This window comes from Prosopis cineraria, unplaced genomic scaffold (assembly GCF_029017545.1).
Source record: "Prosopis cineraria cultivar Desert tree isolate PC_DT_omini unplaced genomic scaffold, ASM2901754v1 PC14, whole genome shotgun sequence".
Taxonomy (NCBI): Eukaryota; Viridiplantae; Streptophyta; class Magnoliopsida; order Fabales; family Fabaceae; genus Prosopis; species Prosopis cineraria.
The window spans coordinates 2,265,069-2,287,906 of record NW_026555345.1 but is presented as its reverse complement, the minus strand read 5'-3'; the positions used below and the strand labels follow the sequence as shown (position 1 = coordinate 2,287,906).

General features: G+C 34.1%; 4 protein-coding genes and 1 long non-coding RNA gene across 10 annotated transcripts; 2 read left to right on the top strand and 3 right to left on the bottom strand.

Annotated features, from left to right (window-relative positions):
• Nucleotides 1-574: 574 nt before the first annotated feature.
• LOC129292878 (probable NAD(P)H dehydrogenase (quinone) FQR1-like 1) lies at nt 575-2,308 on the bottom strand. The gene is made up of 2 exons (XM_054930555.1): nt 1,539-2,308; nt 575-1,041 (listed from the first exon to the last, which is right to left on the bottom strand). The coding sequence occupies exons 1-2, from the start codon at nt 2,075-2,077 to the stop codon at nt 810-812; spliced, it is 771 nt and encodes a 256-aa protein (XP_054786530.1). The 5' UTR covers nt 2,078-2,308; the 3' UTR covers nt 575-809.
• LOC129292880 (uncharacterized) lies at nt 950-6,504 on the top strand. The gene is made up of 2 exons (XR_008589026.1): nt 950-1,088; nt 1,501-6,504. It is a non-coding gene; the product is annotated as an uncharacterized LOC129292880 (long non-coding RNA).
• Nucleotides 4,221-7,127, bottom strand: LOC129292879 (deSI-like protein At4g17486). Its single transcript, XM_054930556.1, has 5 exons — nt 6,938-7,127; nt 6,699-6,794; nt 5,641-5,896; nt 4,812-5,099; nt 4,221-4,671 (listed from the first exon to the last, which is right to left on the bottom strand). Exons 3-5 carry the CDS (start codon nt 5,852-5,854, stop codon nt 4,430-4,432), a joined length of 744 nt encoding a protein of 247 aa, XP_054786531.1. The 5' UTR covers nt 5,855-5,896; nt 6,699-6,794; nt 6,938-7,127; the 3' UTR covers nt 4,221-4,429.
• Nucleotides 7,128-12,222: 5,095 nt separating this feature from the next.
• Nucleotides 12,223-16,473, top strand: LOC129292110 (G-box-binding factor 1-like). 6 transcript variants are annotated; one of them, XR_008588862.1, is made up of 12 exons: nt 12,224-12,489; nt 13,042-13,200; nt 13,312-13,359; nt 13,466-13,741; nt 13,959-14,134; nt 14,206-14,257; nt 14,422-14,470; nt 14,552-14,679; nt 14,881-14,958; nt 15,302-15,355; nt 15,473-15,598; nt 16,170-16,181. XR_008588862.1 is itself a non-coding variant. In XM_054929632.1 (12 exons), exons 2-12 carry the CDS (start codon nt 13,189-13,191, stop codon nt 16,245-16,247), a joined length of 948 nt encoding a protein of 315 aa, XP_054785607.1. In that variant the 5' UTR covers nt 12,226-12,489; nt 13,042-13,188; the 3' UTR covers nt 16,248-16,473. The 6 variants fall into 6 exon arrangements, 4 of the variants coding, with proteins under 4 accessions (XP_054785605.1, XP_054785604.1, XP_054785607.1 ...); XM_054929632.1 differs by lacking the exon at nt 15,302-15,355 and having other exon boundaries at nt 12,226-12,489; nt 13,466-13,564; nt 13,667-13,741; nt 15,446-15,598; nt 16,170-16,473; XR_008588863.1 differs by lacking the exon at nt 16,170-16,181 and having other exon boundaries at nt 12,223-12,489; nt 15,446-15,567.
• A 48-nt stretch (nt 16,474-16,521) lies between these two features.
• LOC129292109 (arabinosyltransferase RRA3-like) lies at nt 16,522-21,761 on the bottom strand. Its single transcript, XM_054929628.1, has 4 exons — nt 21,334-21,761; nt 19,549-19,871; nt 17,691-18,805; nt 16,522-16,582 (listed from the first exon to the last, which is right to left on the bottom strand). Exons 2-4 carry the CDS (start codon nt 19,738-19,740, stop codon nt 16,576-16,578), a joined length of 1,314 nt encoding a protein of 437 aa, XP_054785603.1. The 5' UTR covers nt 19,741-19,871; nt 21,334-21,761; the 3' UTR covers nt 16,522-16,575.
• Between the last annotated feature and the right edge of the window lie 1,077 nt (nt 21,762-22,838).

Sequence of the window (22,838 nt, the reverse complement as noted above, 5' to 3'; positions counted from 1 at the left end):
AAGTTGAACTTTTGCGAGCTCAATCAAATCAAAACAAATCTCTCAATTCTTCAGAATGTTCATATAATTATTTTCGGTGGAACTATCTGTCTTTGGGATATCTAAATTTCACTTCCAGTTTTGATATGATTCCAGTGGAAATGCCTAGAGTGTCTCTCATGTCATGACCATTTGGATTTAGGGTTTATAAAATTGGGCCTAGGCCAGAATTGTGATGCAGAATGTTGCCTATAAGACCGAAAAGCCGATTAGCTGATGAGTGAAAAATGCTTAAAATATAATCTACAGAATCAATTGATGGACCAAAGGAAGCGTTCAAAGGAGATGCAAAAATGTTGGTATTAAAAAAAAAACGGTGCAGAATGAATTTGCTGTGGATCATTCCTAAAGCTCAATCCCAAATGACTTAGAAATTTAATATAAATAGTAAACTCAATTGAAAGTGTTGAGGAAGAAATCATGAACTGCCAAGACTAATGATGTAGGTTAAACGGCGTCGTTCTAAAGGGGCCACGCTGATATAGAGAATCGCATCACGAATCACAAAGCTAAACAAATTTATGGCTGAGAAGGGTGAAGATAACTGTAAATTCAATAAATTGAACCCAAACCCAAACTTAACCTGTTGACAAATGAAATGATAACCTCAAAGAATACATAATTCATACAGATAAAGTTTACAAAGTGTACATCAATTTTTCCCTCAGCCTCAGCATAGAGCAACAAATGGACACCACATTTCAACAAAACCAATTAATAAAACATGATTGGAATATGAATTTTTAATTTGAGAGTACAAACAAATTAATTTAGGAAGAGGGAGCCAATTTCTTGACAGTTGTAGCCATATGCTTGCCCTGATGGTGAGCAAGAGCAAGCTCTTTGTCAGTAGCTTGTCTGGTTCCATCTCCTGCGAAAACTCCAGCACCATAGGGAGACCCTCCTTTCACTGATTCCATTTCAAACATTCCAGCTCCCATTGTATATCCCACTGGAACGTATATCATCCCATGGTGCACTAATTGCGTGATTGCTGTCCACCTACACCATCATCAACAATATGACTTTAAATATTCTTTTCTTTCATGGTATGTTCCTGTTTAGTTCAAAACTACAGATTCAAATTTCCTTAATCCTCAAGTTTAGATAAATTGAATCGTGGAGTGACTAAATTTAAAGCATGCTTGATGACTTGTAAAAAAAGATTCACATTTCTTTATACCATTCTTATTATTTGAACTAGTTTTAGGTGACTTACTGCATGTTTTGTGCCTTGAAATATGTTATACTAATATATTGGCCAATGAAGTTCTAACATTGACATCAAAAATTCAAGCTTATATTCTTTTGAAATAGGATCCATATTCTTACCTGAAATCATATTGAACCAATTTTTGTTTGTTATAGATGGTTTAGTTTTGCAATTTTTTAACTATTATAGTTAATATTTAAATCATAAACATCTATTTGAACTTACACAAAGATAAATTAACTTGACAGTTTAAACGATGATAATTCGAATTCTGAGCCGGACTTACGCTGTCGTTTCTTGGCCACCGCCCTGGGTGCCGGTACTCACAAAGAAGCCCGCAGGCTTTCCCGCCAGTTTCTGCTCCCTCCACAACTGACCCGTCGAATCGAAGAACGCCTTCATCTGCGCCGCCATGCTCCCAAACCTTGTTGGAAATCCGAATACCACCCCATCCGCCTCCACCAAGTTCTCCGCCGTTATCACCGGCACGTTGTCGTCCTTCGGTGGCGCCTTCATCATCTCTAGCACCTCCTTCGGCAGCGTCTCCGCCACTCGGTACAGCACCCCTTCCACTCCTTCCACCGAATCCACGCCTTTCTTTATTTCCCGCGCCAGTGACTCAACATGACCGTACATTGAGTAATACACTATGAAAACCCTCAGCTTCTTCGCATCTGCTTCGACTGGTGCTTCTCGGACTGCGATTGTTGTCGTTTCCGTTGTTCGCGATTGGGTTTCGATGCTCTCTGAAACAGGATCGTTCTTCTTCGAATCAGAAACAGGCACCTTCTTCTTGCTAGGTACACACCCGCCTCCTTTCCCCATTGTTTTCTGATTTTTTTTTTTAAACACTGAATCAGATGTTGTTATCTGAAACTTTGAGATTTATGCTCTGCAATGATAGTACACAGATCATAGCTTACATATAAAAAAGGGAAGATGAATTGCGTAAACTAGCTTGTATTTGACTTCATATTTCTGAGCTGTTATGTTGAATTATGAAAGATATAATTTAAAATTTGTGCTTGTGACGAGAACTAAACGTGGCATCAGCCATGAGCATTGGTCTTAAGAAAACTAGGCAGCCAAAGGAGACAATGTATATAGGCGAAGAATCAAAGGATATAGGGTTGTGGACTAACATGATGCTGGATGATGCTTTTAGCAGAAACTATAGAAAATGGAATACTTCCTTTTCTTTGACAGATTCCGACGAATATATTTTCTTCAAAAATAGTACTATAAATTTGTAGGATATTGCAATACCTCGCTTATTGTCGTTTTCGTTGACACATTCAAACAAACTTATTTGAAATATGATATAATTTATTTGAAATATGATGTAGGTTTTATTCTTCATTACTCATAATTTCCATGCCATTATTGGTTTGTTAAGACTTAAGACCTATAATCCACACAAGTAGGATTAATGTTTTTTTTTCCTCTTTCCTTTATATATATATATATATATATATTACGTGGCAGTACCTATCTATACCTACCACTCGCCACATCAAACGTAGTGGCTTTCGGAGGACCAAATTTCACCTTAAAAAACCCAAATTTTAAGAAGGAATGCGTTGCTTCTTTGAACCAGACCGCATTGCAACTGTTAAATATCTATTCAGAAGAATTACTGGCACGAATCAGATTCATTGACTCTGTGTGGAAGCAACTCGATCATGTGAATGCTTATTGGCTAAGTGCAAATTATTAATGGCACCAATACGAGCGCCTAAACTTCTCATAAATTAAAGCCTTTTGGTCAACGAAGACTGCATTCCTCGCAATATTATGTCATCGCCATGCTTTGAAGCAAATACAATTAGAGAATTCAATTTTAAAGCAACTAGCTTGGGAGCAACATCATCATGAATGTCATCAACAGACGACAAAATGATGAAAAATTATTCTTAGTTGTGAAGATACCAAATTATGTTATGGACAGATTTAATGTTGAAGTGTGTTTCATCCGGTCCTCGGCCTGTGCAATTGTTTTATAATCAGAAAATCCCGAATGAAAGATCTAAAACGTTTGCTAATAGCTTTTTTCTTTCTTTTTTTTTTTTTCCGGAACAGAGAACTTGTTAATAGTTTCACCTCTGTTTCTTTATTTTTTCGACGTTATGTTTGACGGAGACTGATCAGTTGTATTTAAATGTCTAATAATTACCGGTAATTATTTTAGTTGCAAAGATAATGTTGCGAGGTTGATGTGTGCTTATACAGTTGTGTTGGTGTTTTTCTTGGTATTTTAATATTCAGGAGTATACCGAGACATTGGTATTCGAATTATCTATAGATGCGTTGCTCCTCGTTAATCTAATGTATTAATATTTAGCTCGTAAGCGCTTAAGAGGAATTGGATTTAAGTTGAAAAGATGATATGTTTTCTGTCCTTATAAATTGAACCAGTTCTTTTGGATTTGCTAATAAGGATGGGCAGATATTCGGCTTTTTCCATGTTAACATGATTAAATTATACTAGTAGTTGCTTGAGATATTTATTTTTTGTTGTAATTTTATTTGAATAGACTAATTGCAGCCAAGTCTCAGTTTAAGGAAAGAAACCTGTTTTAAATTTCAAGTGAACGAGAATTTGTGTGGTTAAAAAGGGAATATTGCTTAAATTTGTCTCCTCATATATTTGTTGAAGTCCAGGAATGGGCAATATGTACTAGCTTAACCCTTATTTGTGAATCCAAGTTCATGATGCTGCATCTCAAAAACATGGCAAGTGAAATTTGTTCCATGGTTTTGGCTAATGTGTCTAAGTTCTCTGTTGTTCATAGTTCTTTATTAGTCTTCTGAGTTTTGACGGCTTGGTACTACCATTATATTCTATGTTTGAAGTTTGATCAAAGTGCTCCTGGCTTTGCACTGTCTTTGAACAATATGGGCGTTATATGTGTAGCTTAACTTCTTGTTGATATATCTAAGCTTGCCGTGATCGTCCATGTATTCCGCATTTCCACAAAGAGTTGTTTTTGTCATTGAGCTTGCGTAGAACTTGCACAGAAATATATCTGACAAGTTCTTCATTAGACAAGGCCAAAATTAGCCAAGAGAAGTATGGAAAACAAATTTTGTTCGACAATTTCTGCACTCCTAGAGGAAAGGATGTTTTCTTCATTTAACAGTGGTTCCGTCTTCCTAGAAAGAGAGCTAAGTAGAATCTCATCCTTCCTTTCGTGAACCCTTTCTAGTCCTCCATGCTCTTAGGAAACCTTTATTTTGAGAGCGTTGAATTAATGGAGATTTTGATTCTTTCCTCTGGAGCTTCTGGGGCCTTGACATTGATGAAAAACAACTAAAAGCGGCACGCAGCTTTTTCTTACCATCACGCCCTTGAATGTTGGGATCTTCTTGAGGGGTTGAAGTTCTGAGGGCATCAGGGAGTAAACAGTTACATACAGAACCTATAAGGATGACAAAGAACAATGAATCAGGTATTGAATTCCATAATTTCTGAGATGCATCTGATGTGTTTACTGGCAAAAAATAATACAATTTAAAGTTTGAACATTAGAATGCAGAATGCGTGAAGTATATCATATACCTAATCTTGCTAGGCGATTGACCCATTTAGGTATTGAATTCCCTGTGAGCCTTTGGCATATATCCGCACAGAAATGGTTGCAGTTCTTGACCATCAAGTTATAAGTATTACCATGGTAATTAGCTGACTGTTGCTCCATGAATTCTCTAATTTTGAAAGGATTCGAATTTGTCGTTCCCATGAATATTGACTTCCTAAACTTGAATCCTGGGCACTGGCGAGGTTCAACATCAAAGACACCGCTAGTAGGACAATCATGGGCTCCAAAGGAATACTCTACTCCATAAACTGAGCCAATATGACAATCTCAGAAAATATTGATGGCATCCAGATATCTTTTTTCCTCATTTAAGTCATCGGAGCAGGAATAGGTGTGTTTAACATGGTCTTACTTTTTTTTTTTTTTTAATAACAACAAGTTTTATCCTGTGGAATCTGATAAATTACATTCGGTCTTACTTTTTTCTTGAAAAATATTCTTTTTGCATTTCTTTTTAAATAAGATACTTTACTTCTCTAAAATATCAGGGTATATCTGTTGGGACTCAAGTCTACGTTTGTGAATTCGGGCAAATATGCATCTACATGTTATGAGTGTCGTGGGGAATCAAATCCATAAAATGATTTCTTGTTAGCAGATAGAACTGAAGTTACTGTTGTTTGCCTGAAGTAGTTCAAATAATAAGAGGAGATAGCATTTCTTCTTATCATCATCGGTTCAATTCTTCTAAAGAGCGTTTTAGGGATCTAAATTTTAAATGTCTTGGGGCGATACAAGATTCCCTTGATTGTAGCTAAAAATATGTTGCTACTGTGAATGTTTACTGACCTTCAACCCCAGCGTGAAAAACACCAAGGCCCGCCCAGTACAAGTACCCATTTGCGGGTGTCAAATCATACACATTGAGATAGACAGGTACACTCTCTGGATTGTCGTCAACCGATTTCACTTTTGGGAATATGCAAAAGCGGGGTTCTGATTTTTTAATGACATGAAGGTGCACAACAGAGGGCCAGCCATCATTCCCTGGTCCCCTTTTCATGCTAAAAATGAATCCAGGAAGCTCTCAATACCTATTTCCAATCTGCACATATCAAGATGAACATCGAGCATAAATTTTATAAGAAAAATGACAGAAAGTGGCGAGTTGTTATCTGCACAGCAGCCCAATTCTCATGCAACAACTTTTCCTCAAGAGTGAGGGAAGATTATAGCAAGTGTTATTCCCTGGTTTACTTATTATCTCATTGCTTTTGTTCGTATCAGACAAGGCCAAGAAGACATATCTGGCTTGTTTGATAATTTGTTCTGCTGTTCTACTTCCATACATGTAACACTTAAAACCATTGTTTCAATGTGCAAACTGCCGGACAAAGCCCCCAAATATGACTTTACAATGTTTGATGCATTCGTCATCACAGAGGTCATTTATACAGGAACTTATTACAAACCTGTTCCTTACAGATAATGCAGAGATAAAAGGTTGCTACTCGTAGCTATAGAAGGAGGGGAGTATAGGGTTATATAACAATGATTTGAGCCATGTCCAATTTGTGGTTTATGAATCAACTTACTAGTTCCGTTTAGGACGAAGCGCCTTTTGGCATGCTTTTCACTAATATTATTTCAGTAGGACAGAGACACTTTTTTATCTTATTTTTTTCTATATTAACTTCATCTATATTTGGGTAATTTGGGTTAGTTCTTCATTCTTATTTCATGTTTTCTACTTTCTACCATTCCTTTATTTATGTGTTTGAATTTAATTTCGTGCTTCAAATTTTATTTCCTTTCAATTGTGGGATATGAGGATCATCGATCATGTCATAAGGTTACAGATTAGGCATGCTCTCTCTTATGAATGTATCAAAAGGGTGGAATTTTACATCTAAATCAGCACATGAATCTCAAAGACTTCTTTCTTCCTCTTGAGGTGGATTGGGAGCAATAAGTATATCCGGGTATTTCCAATCCCTGAGATGCTGTATTATTTGAAAGAAGAATAAATATTTGATGTGGATCAGATTCTTAAACAGAGAACGAAAAATAAAAAAGGGGGAAATAGATCAGATTGGAGCATGGAAGAGAAGAAAGAAAAGAGAAAAATGAAAAAGGAGAGACGAACCTTGGTTGATTGCAAAGGGCAGCCGGAAGAGAGTGAGGTTGATGGTTGTCATGGAGGAGAGACGGTGGTGGTCCCAGAATGGAACAACGTGTGCTCCTCGGACTCACACATTGTCCCTCGCCCCTCTCTCTTCCGACGCCAAGCCTCTAGGACTTCAGAACTTGGCTTCCCACATCAATGACATAAACAAGCCATTTCTTCATTATCAAATCATGAATTATAAATTGATAAATAAGCAACCCCCAAATTTTCCCTATAACTTCTCCCCTTCGACTCCAATAAATGCCTTTTTTAAGTTAAAATAAATTACATGTTATCACTTTTTACTCGTGAGTATTTTTGGTTGTTGAAGCAACAAATGCTAATGTAATTGATTGATACTTGAATTTTTTAATCATATTGTTAGGGTTTAGATCTCTAACTAGATGTATATTTTTGTCTTTATTAAATACTTTGAATAAAAATATCAGTAATAAGATTTAAAAATATTTATTAGGAGTAAAGGTAGAAACTTATTAAATTTTAAGATAAATTAATAATATTTAAAGTTTTTCTTAATTTCGATAAAATATATTAAAAGTAACTTATTAATAAAATTAGAAGGAATATAAAAAAAAACTCACTGAAAGAGTCAAAGTCAACTTTTATAAATTCTTGGTCGACTAATACTTTAGTATGAAAAAACACACATATGCTAATAAATTTTTCTCTGGTCAAGTGCATTGATGATACCATAAATAGGTGGTAATAAGAAATCTGTAAATTTTTTTTAAAATAAAAATAATATAATAAATAAAGATATATACAGCATCATCTTTTTATTTTTTTATGAGTTAAGGATAATTGTCTTTCAACTTTACTCAAAAAGTTATGAGGTATTGTAAATTCAATTGTGGGTTACTTTTATCCTAAAACGGTTAAAATGCCTTGAGTCCGGCCCATTAACACATCTAACTTCCGTTATGTGGGTCCTACTATTCATATTTTTATCATAAAATATGATATAGTAGGGTCTCACCTCTTTTCTCCCCTTCCATGTCTTCATTCCCTCTCTCTCATCCCTACCTTCTCACTCTCTCTCCTTTGTATTTGAGACAAAGTCATGTGAGCACGAGATTGGGTGTAGTAGTGGTGCTAGGACCTTAGGTTATGGGGTGCAATATTTTGAAAATTAATAATTTAAAAATAAATTAATAATTCCAAAAAAAAGCATGTAAATACTTTACTATTGTACGTTGTGTGGTTTCATGTTTCAAAATCATTGAGTAATCATCTCATTGTTAATGTTAAGAAAAATATCTTTTTTCAATATAAATTATTAGACAATTATTCATTAATATATCTCTTATATGATTTTGCAATTGATTTTTTACAAACTTCTTAGTAGAAAAGGTTCTTTTTATCATTATTGTGGCAATCGGTAATATAATTACTAACTTCAAGAAAGTATAAATTAAGGAATAAATTATATGTCTTCTTGTTCCCACCAATTTATTTGCAAGAGTGCCAATTTCTTTAATAATGCAAATTCAATATTACTTTGTATATCAATAATGTAAGTCTCAAGTTGATTATCAAGCATCATTAAATTAGAGAAAGAAAGCTCATGAATAGAATTTGACAAATTCAATTAACCTTTCCTTATTAAAAGTTGAGAATGAATTAGCCAAATTCAAACAAGATATATAAAGGAGCAATTGTGTATGTCTCAGCGAAATGATATTAAGTTTTTTAAGTTACATATCTACAATGATATAAAATAATTCAACTCGATAATGATATGATAAAATTATATTTTTTTCTTGGATTTGATGGCAAATCTTATAAATTAATTTCATTTTGTTGTTGTTGTTTGCAATTTGATTTACAAGTTCTTGATGAAGATTGTCCTTCATTCGATTGTAATTTTATTTTTAAAAATCTCTCCATCTTATATTCAACACCTAGAAAATTTTAAATTATTAAATTAAAAAATATCTAAGAATATTAAAGCATTAAAAAAGACAACACAAGTAGTATGTGGCATGTTAATTTTATCAAGTAATTTAACAAAAAAGGAACCACAAGTAAAGTACAAGAATATTACTAATTTTCTACATAATAGAACACAATAATTTCACCAACAAGAGATCACACATATAGATTCAACAGTGGGTCAATGGGTTTTGATATATTTATAATATATGAAATAATCAAGGGCTAAAGTACAAATATGGACCAGATATTTTCAAAGTAGTGCAATTGATACACAAAAGTACCTCAGAAGGAGGCTTTGGAGAGAGATTCTTGAGCAATGAGTGAGCAAGAGATAGTAAGCGAGAGTGTTAGAGAGTCCATGAGTGAGTGATAAAGTGAGGGGATATGTGAGTGAAATTGAGAATGCAAGCAATGTTGTAGAGGATATGATTATAGACAATACTTCTCTTTCTAAAAGACTTAAAGATGGGGCTATGAAAAAAGGCTAAGATAACTACAGGCTGAATGTGAAAAACATATAAGTTGATAATGCAAACACAACAGTGAGCTTTAATTAGGTGGTTTAATCTGGTATGGAAGGAAGTTCCAATAAGATTTAGGCCTTCAAGTCTTGCAAAAACTCTTTATTGGGTGCTCAACTTAAGGAGAAGGAAAAAAGTTATGAAGAACTGCTGAATGAATGGCTGGTGGAAAAGATGATAGTCATGAAAATCGATTGGATATTGATCATTATGGACTAACTAGCGTAATAGTGGACACTTGCACCCACTCTGAAACTGTTTGGCATCCTTTATTACCAACTACTCCAAATCATATAGTACCACCCTTGTCCTCACATTCATTACACCCTTCGTTATCCCCACCACCACTAGTATCCTTACTGACATTGACCTTAGTCACCCCCCTCACCTGTCATGCTACCATTGCCATCACTTTTCGGATTGCCAATGCCACCACCTTACTGTATGTAATCGACTTCAATTTGGATTATGCCTTCACATCCTCACATTAATAGGCATGTTTAGATATTTTAGCAAATTAGGAATGTATATATGAACATGTAGGACCCTTTTTTATGTGTTATACTAGAGGTTATTTTGTCATATTTTAGTGTAGCACAAAATTTCCAACTCCTACACTTATTAGGAAGCTGTAGGTAATTCCTAAATCCTAACCAATTATGTAGGTAAAACAAGAAAAAATAAATTCTAGTGTATGTAATATATATATATATATATATATATATGATCTTATCTAAATATGTGTGGAGGTAATCCTATATTATGTATTTTGCAATTTAGTTTCTATTTCTTCAAATATTATATAATTTAAAGACAAGAAAAATGTATGGTTCCCTTAAAACCTTAGGTTAAATCTAAACAATAATAATGGAATTTTTTTTTACCAAACTAAATCATTTTGGTAGGAGAGGTTACGGGGTGTAAAATTTTTGGTAAAAAGGGTGTAAAGTATTGGAACATATAAATCCTCCTTGTAATTTTCTCCAACTCTAAAGGGTGCATTTACTCCCTAGCTTTAATATAGCACTGCCTATAACTAGGTCTCTCCCCCAACGTTACAGATCCTCAACTCTAAGTCCTCAAAGGTTGGATGATGAACCTGCTTCTTCAAGTCAACCTTCACAATCAATGCTGCATTTCATTTATTACTTGCCTTAAGACTATCTTAGTCCACATCATTGATCTCTATAGCTATGACATGCCACCTGTAATAGCCTACATACCACTGTCTTTTCCTTCCCATCTCCTCCACTCAACTCAGCCTCCCCTTTTCAAAAATTGCCACTTGCTGCCATGCCCATGTAGTGGGGCCCAACTAGTGCTTTTTAGTCATAATTTAGTCCATCATTGGGCCTAACTAGTCCATTTTCTATGGTCTAGCATTCCAATAATCCCTAGGCATATAAGCACTTTGTGAAGAGCTGTCGAGTCATCGTGTGTGATGACATTTCAATGAATATGCCATGAAGTGCCCAATAGTTACTCAACATGGATTCTTAAAGTGCAAGATAATGACATGGCAAATTTCTCTAATATGCCACACTTTGCATAGTTATGACTCAAATAATATAGGTCTCTGATTGTATGTTGAGCAAGGCTTATCTCCTTTAGATACTTGTAGGTGTTGTAAATGGAAATCTTCCCTTGTATTAGTTTTGGACTAGGCCAAATGAAGGAAGGCTTTAAAGTTTAGAGCTATAGTTTGGCCCTTTCTGCCTCTGGTCAATGTTGATCGTAAACTTTAGGTTTATTTCTTTAATTTCAAGACACACTTTAGCTAAATATCAATCTTCTAAGTTCACCATATGTCATACTCTCTGTTATTATTATAGTAATTACATTCTCCTATCATATTTGACATTGTCTTCACTTGTCCTCTCATAAACTCCCCCATAATGAAAGAAACAAAAAAATTTCTTTCCACTATTACTTGTCATCTATCATGTCACCCTACAATCATTTCAAATAAATTTTACTCTATGTTTGATTGCACAACTGTAGTTTTAATATTAACAACATATTGTTACTATGTTAACAAGACAAAGTTCAAATGTTCCATATTTCAACTAAATGTTATTCTATTTTTGAATTTACAACTAAAATTCTAATATCAACAATTTATTATTACTATTTGACCAACAAATACTTTATCACTTCTAGACTTTCCTTCCCAGGCCATCACAATATATTGAAAAGAAAAATATAATCAAATTATAAAATAACAACTACACTCTCATTTTTAACAATACATTATTGTATTTATAATGCAACATTCCACATCAGAACAAGACGCTACTATGACTATCAAGATAAACCCACATTAAATGTATATACTAAACTCTTAACTATTTTGTTTCGTAGACTTTGGATTTAGATACCCATCTCTCGAAATACCTCGATAACAAGCCTATGATATCCAATAAATAGAACTAGAACCAAGTTAGTTTGAAAAAAAGAATACAAAACCAATTCACTTGAAAGACAAGGATATAGAGGAAAAAAATCTATAATTTTTAGCTTATTAACTCGTGCAAGCTAGAACTCTAAATGTTTTATTTTTACACACTAACTTATTCTCTAGAGTTTCATACTTCATTTCCTTTCTATTAGAGGGGCACTTTTATCTTTTTACAGTTAAAATTAATTACAGTTAGGGCCCCTAAGATTGCAATATAAAATTAAAATTAATTGGTTCTTAGCTGTGAATATATTTCTCGAGGGTCGTTCGTTGTGATTTTCCCATGTAAAAAGAAGGAAAGGAAAAGCCATTGGTCAAAGTTGTGCCAGACCCCAGACTTCTCTTTCGCGCCACCCAGGTTTCTAATCTCTTCATTTCTCCTCAGTCACTCTCTCTCTCGAGCGGTGAACTAGTCGAAATCCCTAGATTTGCTACTTCCAAGCTTCTCTTCTAATTCGTTTGATTATTAGTTACTCTGGATTATTAATTTTTTCAATTTTTCCTTTTAAGTTTCTGCCTCACAATTCAGACAGATTCATCCATACTAAGTCCCCCCGCCCCCCGCCCCCCGCCCCCCCGGCCCGGGAAATACTAAGGTAGGCTGAACTTTCTTTTGCAAACATATGAATCTGGATTTTTGTGTTTCCTGTCATTTAATTCTTGTCCTTGATTTATCATTTTATACACATTACATGGCTGCAAGACTTATTAATGGGCGTGTAAGAAATTTTTGAAATGCGACTTTAGTTGCCGTTAGTTTGTTCTGAGTAGGGTTGTTATAGTGTTGTTCTCTTATGTTATCACTTCTTTTAGTTATATTTGGCCGCACTAAATTAACTGGAAGGACATTACATTACATTGGCGCCCAAAAAAGTTTTGGCACAACATTCATGACCATCAGCCTTCAACATTTATTCAGAAAAGGCTGAAATACATATGACTATACCAACCATTTCTCATAAATGATTAATCCCAACGCAAGCTTTAAGCGAGTCTGCTTAATTTTGCCCAGTTAGGATAAAAAAAACACTTTGAAAGGAAAGGTAGCGGCAATTCCAATGAAACTGTCTTTGTTCTTTGCTAAATGTGGATTTCAATTTTTTCCTCATTTTAATTTCTTCATTTTCTTTTCTTTTTTCCTTGCACAGTTTACTTTCTTCTACTTATCTCTCACTCTCTAGGCGTTAGATTCAAAAAGGAATCAGTCATCTTGGCGGTACTGAGTTCATATGCTTTTTTGAGCTTTGACGGGGACACAAGAATCCAACAAAACCACTAAACCCTGCAAAACTACGATGGTTCAGGATGTCAGTAAATTGCTTTGTCGTGTCTCATTTAAATTTCTCTAGCTGCTATTTGATTATTTCTGTTTCTTATGATCTCTTCTTTTTCTTTTTCCAATTCTTATTTTATGACAGGAAACTGAAAACAAACCTTTGCAGCCGCATTGGTCTACTTCTATACAGGTCTCAAAGATTTATCTATCTGCATGGGTTTATATTGATATTTGGGTCCTGTATGCCAGTGCTTCTCATATGGAAACAATTAACGCTCCAAATGACTTTGAAATAGGGATATCATTATTCTATGCAAACACCAACAACCCCTATTATAAATTCACATGTAGCTGCAGCAGGTTCTTACTATTATCCCCATATTTGGCCAAACCAGGTAGTCATTTTCCTTATTTATGATTCTTTTAGCAAATTGCTTGCTTTGATTATCATGAAGGGACAACTCGTGTGCTTTTTCATTGTTTCTCATCTGGTGCAGGCTGTCAGCACTTCCCTTCAATATGACCCTCTGCATGATCCCAGAAGAATCAAGAATCATCCAATTGTTGCCGGGGTAGTCACTTGCCAAATATTCTAATTCATTATACTTTCTATATTTTTTCCCTACGTTTTCTATGAAATTTACACAGCCGGGTGCTTTAGAATTATTGTGTTTTTCCTTTACTTGGGTACAATTTTCCTTGTATGGCATTGTCGAGGATGATTGGTTTATCTGCTTGTATATCTGTTGAATAATGCATGTGACACAGTTGCTTTTTCATTCTGCTCAGGGCTTTTTGTTGACATTTTCAGATAAAGACATTATAACTTTCAGTATAAAGAACATGGATTTTATGGAAACATATGATGGGAACCTACAACCTAGAAGTTCTGTATTTGAGGAATTAAGAGAAAATGGAAATGAATTATCAATTTCCAAAAATGAACAAGATGGAGGAGCTTGGAGGTACTTGTCTTATTTAGCAAGCATCCTGATTCCCACTTTTCCAAACTTAATTGCAAATTATCTGTTCATAGTGGGACAAGTGGAAGCATGGGATCATCAGATGAAGACCATGACACTGACAATGTATGTATTCAAGTTAAATATGCCTCTGAGCAATGTAATATATTTCCTATCACGAACTATGATAGACTTTCAAATGGAGACAAAAAATCAATCATCCTGCTGTATAATTCAAGATATTAACAATATCTTAACCAGAAGGTTTAATACTATCCCTTCTTCTGCAGGGTTTTCCTTCAAGTAGGGAGAAGCAATGTAACGTGATGCCAGCAAATAGTATGTTTGAGATTGATGTAAGTTTACTAGGTCATCAAAATATCAAAATTCATAGTCTGATGATCGTTGAAATTTGAACAGGGAACCTTACACAGAGCAGGGCTAGGATAGAAAATTGTAATACAGATCAAGTGAATTCAACTGAACCTAATCTGAATTCAGGAACCGGCCTCAATATATCTGGGACTATCCGTGGACCTGCAAAACTGGTACTATAAATTTCTCTGGTTTTACATCATGTATTATTGGCTTTCAACTGGTACTATAAACTTTTCTGGTCTTACTGCCTTGATAATCAGTATCTCTAGTGAATGCCTGATAGCAATCTGATATCTTGTTTAGATTGCTTGAGTTTGTTTATCTCAGAAATGCGTTATTATTTTTCTATGAACTGTATATGTTATTGGCAGGATGAAGATGAAATAAGAAAAGAAAGAAAAAGGCAATTAAATAGGGAATCAGCTAGGAGATCAAGGTTACGTAGGCAGGTATGCATATATGTTTAAGTATTGCTGGAAGTGGCTTTATACATCTATATACACATACATACATACATGTACTTTTGAAAATCAGCGTTTTCAATAAAAGAAGTTGCCATACTTTAGATTGTATAATTGATCGAAAGGACAGGCAGGTCTTTCATTTCCTTTATTGACAATGATTTAAATTTTAAAACTCTAACTGCAGCAGCAATGAAATTTTTTTCAATTTTAATCAAAGGTCAGAGCTTATTTTTTAGAAGAATGAGCTTGCAAGTTCAACAGAGTTAACTTCATACATCCAAAACCGCTTATACCTTTTTATTTTATTTGGAACATGATGGAATCACAGTGAGTTTACTTGCCAGATAGCCAAAGCTCATCCTTGATGGCCACTTTTGAAATGGTTATTTTACTTGTGCTTCTCTCTGTTTTCTTCTGGAAATATATTATATTTTTGTTAACATTGTCCATCTTATTGCTGATGTTCCATTAGACATTTTATTTTACTATTTCTTGGCAGCAAGAATGTGATGAGCTACGTAAAATTGTGGATGATCTTGTGAAGAATAATTCCCTGCTGAAAGACAAGCTTATGAGCCTTTCTGAAGACTGTCTAGAGCTCAATAATGAAAACAACTCCATAGAGGTGTGCCATCCAAACCATATTTCTTCGGTCATTCTCTCGTTATCTAGTGATTCTCAAGGTGATTGAAGTACTTACATTTGCAAAATATGACCATGCCTCTCTTTCTGTCACTTTCTGTAAAGAAAAGGTATTCTTTCAAGCACCTTGAAGTTACTTGATGCTAAAAAGCGATATTGTTCATGTTATGCATGAGACATCAATGTGCAACCATAACATGATTCTTTTCCCTCTATCAATGAGATCCATTTTCTTTTGGTTTGGAAAAGATGGCAATGAGGATAGATTAGTCCATTTTTACTCGCTAGAGCACCAATTACATTTTACAACTTAATCCATAGCCAAAAACCCCACAGCAATTGGTACTTGAAAATTCCTTTGAAGTGAGTTTAACCTTTGGTGCAAGGGAAATTTAAATCTGGATAGCATGGATTTTTAACAAATCTCTGACCTGGACGCCCTCTTGCCAAGTGTGTCCCCTTTGTTGGCAATGAGATCCACTTTTTAATTACTTAGATCATGTTTTTTCGAGAGCTAATTTCTGATATCAGTAATGGATTTGGCGTGTTGACAGGAAGAGATCACCAAGATTTATGGGATAGAATCAATTGCCGATCTTATAGCCATGAGGCCTGGTGGAGTAACTCATTAAGATATGTTAGCCAGAACCATTTGCTCATTTGCTGATCTTGTTGCCGGGAAGTCTGTTTTATTCAGTTGATGGTAGAAGCTAACATAACAGTTCACGAACCAAATCTTAACTCTTACTAGAATTCGTCATTTGACATTAGAAGCTGGTTTCAACTCTATTTAAATGGATTTATATTATAGAAACTCTGAAAATAACGTTAAATAAATGGAATCATAATAGTCTTTTCTTGGTGGCCTTGACGAACATATATGCTGAAATAATCATGGACAAGTGGGGTCAACAAACAGACCATGAGAACCTCGAGAGCTCATCATCCCGGAAGATTTGTTTAAACACTACATGAAATAAAAATATCAATGTCAAGGGAGGGACACTATTTACAAGTTTCATCTCACGTTTTGCACGAGTGTATATGATTTACTCTGGCTATAACGAAATAAAAAACAAAAAAAAGGTAATGAGTTGTTTTCTCCTATCTTATGAAATGAGACTTTAGATTTTTAAATTAGGAATCTGCAATATGCGCAGTGCTCCAAAGCCAAATATAACTTAATTGATGAGTATTTTTTTTCTAAATAAAAACATCATACACTAATTAATTCAAATAATTTTGAAAGTTTGAATTCCTATTGAAAAATTTGTTCACATTTAGTATGCGATTGTATTTCAAATGGGATTATTTTTTATTTGACAATACCTGCGGGTAATTAAAAAGAAAAGAGGATAAATTATTTTATTAGCTCAAAAGAAAATCTTGTACCCCAAAAATTTGCACTAAAGTTTTAAAAATTTAGAAATATAGTTAATTCACATTGATATACAATAACATATCATTAATAAATATAATAAATTAGCTATAATGCAAAACAAAATAAATGTTGAGCTGTTTGTTTAATTTGTCTAATAATACGGACTATATTTGCAAAAGTTTTAAAAAATAATTGTCAATTCTTTAAATTTTTAACTGTAAATCGACGTGCAATTGTATAAAAAAAATTGATTGGCCAAGATATTCTTGGCAAATGCCAATATATGACAAGGAAACAAATTAAAAAAAAAGAAAAAAACTAATTCCATCTTAACATACAAAAAGAAAATAATACAAATAAGTTGGAATTAGTCTTAGCTTATATCCAAATTTAACATTAGTTCAGAATTATTATGATTGAACCAAGAGCTTGAAGCTACGCCGAAAAATTATCTTGCCAGAATTTTCCAATTTTTTTTCTTTATTAAAAAAGCACATGCATTCTATTCTACACCCCAACCTCGAAGAAAAAGAGAACCAATAGGAAAGTTGACCCCTCAACCAGATGGTATTATATTTATAATTTATAACTCGCGCTCATGAAAAAGATTTGTTTTAACCTACACATGAGCTTTAAATGATCTTTTGTAAACTAGTTAGGATTGGACCCAAAAGGCTTCTAACAGTAGTATTACCATTCATAACCTTCAGGAAAAGGCTTTAGAGCATCCTGCTTCCCATGAACGTAGTATTCAACAATTGCTTGCATTCGCGGAAGCTTGTCGGGGTGATAATTTACGTGAATAATCACTGGTTTCATTTTGCTGAGCTTACCATCATTCCTCACAGTCTTGAACAAAACCTTGCTGTTCATGAAAAGATATATGTCCATGGTTCTTCTGGCCGCATGAAGCCCAATGTAGCCCGGATATGAGGGTGTAAAGAGTTCCTCATTGAAAACAGCCTGGTCCCAAGAATCTGGGTCCTTGGAAAGTCCAATAGCCACACGATCCAAAAGCTCAATTGAAGGGATTGTTGGTCTGATATAGAAGAAACCAGAATTGTAAACCCATATCCTCATAGTGGAAACATATCGCGCCCAACCCATTTCTGGTTCATCAAACAAATCGTTGTGTCCGTAAGCTGTCATGTTATCGTGACCATCGCTCATGGACTCTACATCTGAGTCTCGGAACAGATGATCAAAAGGGTTCTGTAAATATACAATGTCAACATCTGACAGAAGAATACTATACCCCAACTGTAGAAATTCTCTTAGGATACGAAATTTAAGCCCAGAAACTTCATGATTCCCTCCAGTTCTTCCAATAGAATCAATATTTTCATCCGGATCTCTCTTGTATACTGGAACTTGACTTGCTTCACAAAACTTGGCAGTTTCTTCATCCAAAGCAACCACAAGATAATTGGATATACCAACTCTCTTAATGTTGGCAAACCAGACTTCCAGGATGTCCTTCACATTGAAGTTTGCAACTGCAACTATCAGTTCCTTTTGCACTGCGACTTTTTCTAATATCTTTGCCAGTCTTGGGTTCACGGATTCATCAGGAACTACAGTAGGGTTGGTTCTTAATCCCTTGACAGTACCAAAAGGCCCGGCTTTATGCTGTGTACCCAATGTAAGAAACTGCTTATGAGCTTTATCTTTCCCTTGCTCTGCAAGCCGAAGTCTTTCAGTCAATTCTCTCACTTGTTTTTTCAGCTCAGAATTTTTCTCTGATGCCACAACAAGCTCTGATTTCAACATGTTGATCCGATCTGATGATTCACATGCTGCTGGATTTGTCTGCCAGATGAACCATCGTAAATGTGAAGTTCGCAATGCTATGGGGCACTCTATGCCATACAAAACATGTATAACACGACATCATTTCACACCAGAGCCACATAGAAAACTTCAAAATAAAGATTAAAGACACAAAAGGATAGCCTATACAAGCAAACCACGAATAACTCTCGAGCATGTGTGGGCTACTTTAAAATATCAGCTCCAGCCATCAACTCAATTGAATCACGACAGTGTTCAGGAGAGTGGAATAATCCCAACTCTAACATTACATCCAAGCTCCAAAGTGACTCAAAAGACGGAAGTATGCAAATTCGATCACTGAGCTTACAAATTATGTAAAGCCTTTTTTTCTGTCTCCGAAAGGGGGGGGGGGAATAGTTATTGTTCAAAAATGACGCACTCGTTTCGCGTCCAACGAGTTTTTTCCTTTTATTTTCAAGTGATTACTAATATTGTGTGTAAAACTAATAGTGAGGATCAAAATACGAATAGTGAGGATCAACCGAAATCCGAGTCAGCAAGATTGACCTCAATTCATGATATTGCAAGAGAAACAGTAAGTCAGAACAGAGTAATTTACAGTCAACACTTAACATCTTCATTTGGCATCCATGGAATCTCTGATCATGGCCAGAATGTTAATACAAAGAAAATCATTCAAGAGAAGATATCGAAGAATCAGATAACCAGAGTTCAGAAAAGAAAACAAAAACCGAGGTTGCCTTCGTTAAATGCCAAACCTGGGTCATATACACTGCAGTTCCGTGACTGCGATTAGGGGGAATGTTCAAAACGAAGAGCCTATTATTGGGGGATGAGAAAGCGAAGAGACAACCAATAACGACCCCGATTGCTACAGCGATTAAGACTCTTTTTTTGAACAAAGACTGAGTGTTGTTCCTCGTCAATGGTCCTAGTCTCCGGCCAATCATGACGGTGCCTCTTCCTCTTGAAGTCTACTTCAATCTGAGGTTCGCATTAAAGATTGAATAACGGAAGGATCAAGGCAGGATCGAAGGCATTAAGCCAGATTCCGCGGCGACTGTTCTCGAACAATTGAGCTCTGATATGATGAGAGCTTTGTCGTAAACAATAATGGAAGATTTACGATTCACTGAATTATGAAGAACTTTCTGAGTGAATGAATGGTGGCAATGCATAAAATACAAACGATTTTTGAAAGAGGATGAAGGTAGAAAATGGTTCCAATTAAGGACAGAATCTTATTTACTTTTTGCATTCAGAAACATAATAATTCTCATAAAAGACATGCTCGGTAGAGATTTTTTATTTTTTTTATAACTTCTATTATATTATAGTATTATTAATTAACATTTTTTATTTTAATTTTATGTAGAATAATAAAACTTCAATCCTTCAAATTTATCTCATAATTTCTCAAATTTAATTTTTATTAATTTAATCATTTATATTTTTTTAAATTATTATATTATAATTTATTTTTTTTAATCAAATCTTTATAAAATAATTAATTTTTTGCTTTAAAAAAATAAAATTAAAAAATTTATATTTTTATTATATTAAAAGAATATATAATTTTTATAATTCAAAATTTATATAATTAGATTATGTGTTCTAAATAAATTTTATATTTATAGAAATTTCATAAGAATTAGTAAAAATTGAAACATGATATTAAATATTTTTTTAACTGAAAGTATTAAATTAATTTTTTTAAATAAATTTTGAAAGTATTTTTGCTTGAGGCTAGAGTCGAGAATATGGGTCGAGCTTGACGGGTTGCCTGTTTAAGCCCACTTTAATAAGAATTTAGGCTTAAAATTTTGGTATTTTTTGGAGTAATCGGGCTTCGAAGCCTGACCCTTTTACGCTTGAAAAAAAAGGGCTCGAGCTCGAGCGACCCGTGAAGCCCGTTTTACTTTTTTTTTCCCCTTAGCTAACTTAAAATGCACCGTATGAAGCACAGACCGAGAAAATTTATAGTATTTAGCATTAGCTCTCGTGTTTTCACAAAGTATCATTTTCACCTCTTTTCAAATAATGTACAAATATTGATTTGTACCCGCAATTGGTTGAATTGTTTTATGCTATTTTATGGTAATTTTTATATTTTATCTTGTGATATGTGTATAGATATATATTTGATAATAATACAATTTAATTAATAATTATTGTAGGTGATGATGAAGAAGCTGCAAAAATAATTGATATTGAGCCTCCGCCTCCATCTTCCACTAGTGAACCTATATTCTAATATTTCATTTATGGATGATGATGAGGGAGATCTTAATTAGGATTGATGATGATGTTTGCCTTTATCTTATTTGAACTTTTAAATTTTTTATTCATTTTTTAAATTATGTAAGATTTTGGTTTAATGTATGTTAAATTTTAAAATATTCTAAATAAATTTTAATGTTAAATTTTATTTTATTTTATTTTATTCTATTCTTATTTAGGCTTATGGGCTTAGCCCTGAACTCTTTAAATCAGGTTTTAGAATCTAGAACCATAAGGGCCGAGCCCATATGAGTTAGGCCTACCTGTTTACCAAGTCCACTTGAGGCGATCTTCCCCAACGGTTAATGTAGAGTAAACGACGTCGCTATTTAAAGTGGCGGGGCCCTCTTCAACTGATCTCTCTCTCTGATTGTCTCTCTGCTTTCCTCCCTCCCAATGCTTTCAGCCGCTCAGCGTCTCTCTAGCTATGTTGAGTCTTCACTCTTCAGCCTCTTCCTTTGTTGCCGACTTCATTTCATTTCTGGCCACACCTTGGCCAAGCTCAGTCCTTTGATCTCAGGAAGTGGTTGCTTCGTCTGGAGGAGCTCCTCCTTGCCCTCGCTTTGCATGCCTTCAGCCTTCACTTTTGTTTGTTTTGAGAACAGAGCATCTTATGGCGGATGAGTTCGCTGAAAGCATGCACCGGCAGAGAGGGAAGGAGAGGAGAGAGACGATCAGCCAAAGAGAGAGAGAGAGAGAGAGAGAGAGAGAGAGAGAGAGTGGAGAAAGGGAGGAGAGAGATCAGTTGAAGGAGGGCCCCGCTACCTAAAATGCAAACCCGTTTACTCTATATCAACGGCAGGGGAGATTGCCTCAAGTCCTCAATTGTAATTGTTTGATAGTCAAAATATATTAAAAATCAGGGGTAAAAAGAATAGTCAAAATCCAAATGCTCCTTTTCCCCAATATAATTATTTAGTATTCCATTATTCCATATAGTTAGTTAATTATAATTCAAGTATCATTAATGTAAAATGGGAAGTGACTGTGTACTTTTTTTAAACAAACAAATTGACTATGTTTGACATTCTTTTTTTAAAAAAATTATTTTGACATCGTGGTCATTGTGACAGTGATGGTTTTAAAGTCACAATCAAGCATAGTCTTTAAATAGAGTATTGAAAATTAAATTAATTATTAAATCAATTAAAATATATAATTGAATCATAATTGAAGAGTGCATAAATAAATCTTTTCATTAAATTAGTTAAAGTTAAAAATATTAATTCAATGATTTATCAATTCAATTGATGAGACTGATCTAATTTTCAAATATTATACTCTCTCTTTTAAAAAATATAAAATATTTTTAATCGAATCTCATTTCTTAATAAAGTAGTTACTTATTTTTAAATTAATTCTATCTTTTTATATTTATCCCTATTAAACACCCTACAATTAATATAAAGTCACTATCACTAAAAAGTACTTTTAAAAAAAATAATAATTATATTTTAAAAAACTAAAAATACCATATATTTTTTAATATTTAATTTTTTTAAAAAATTTTTATATTTTTTAACGGAAGGAATATTTACAATTAACAACCTGCTATTTTCAATATGTGTGTATGCAATCCATCCTTATCCAATCCAATTTAACTTACGGAATTCTATGTTTTAATACTTCATTTAAAATTTCAAATTTTCTTTCATTCAATCTTTTCCCCACTATTTGAACTACTTTCAATTTGAATCTGTCCAATTTCTTCATTTAAACATTTTTAATTTAAGAAACTTATTTTTATTTTGATATTTCGTGCATGTGT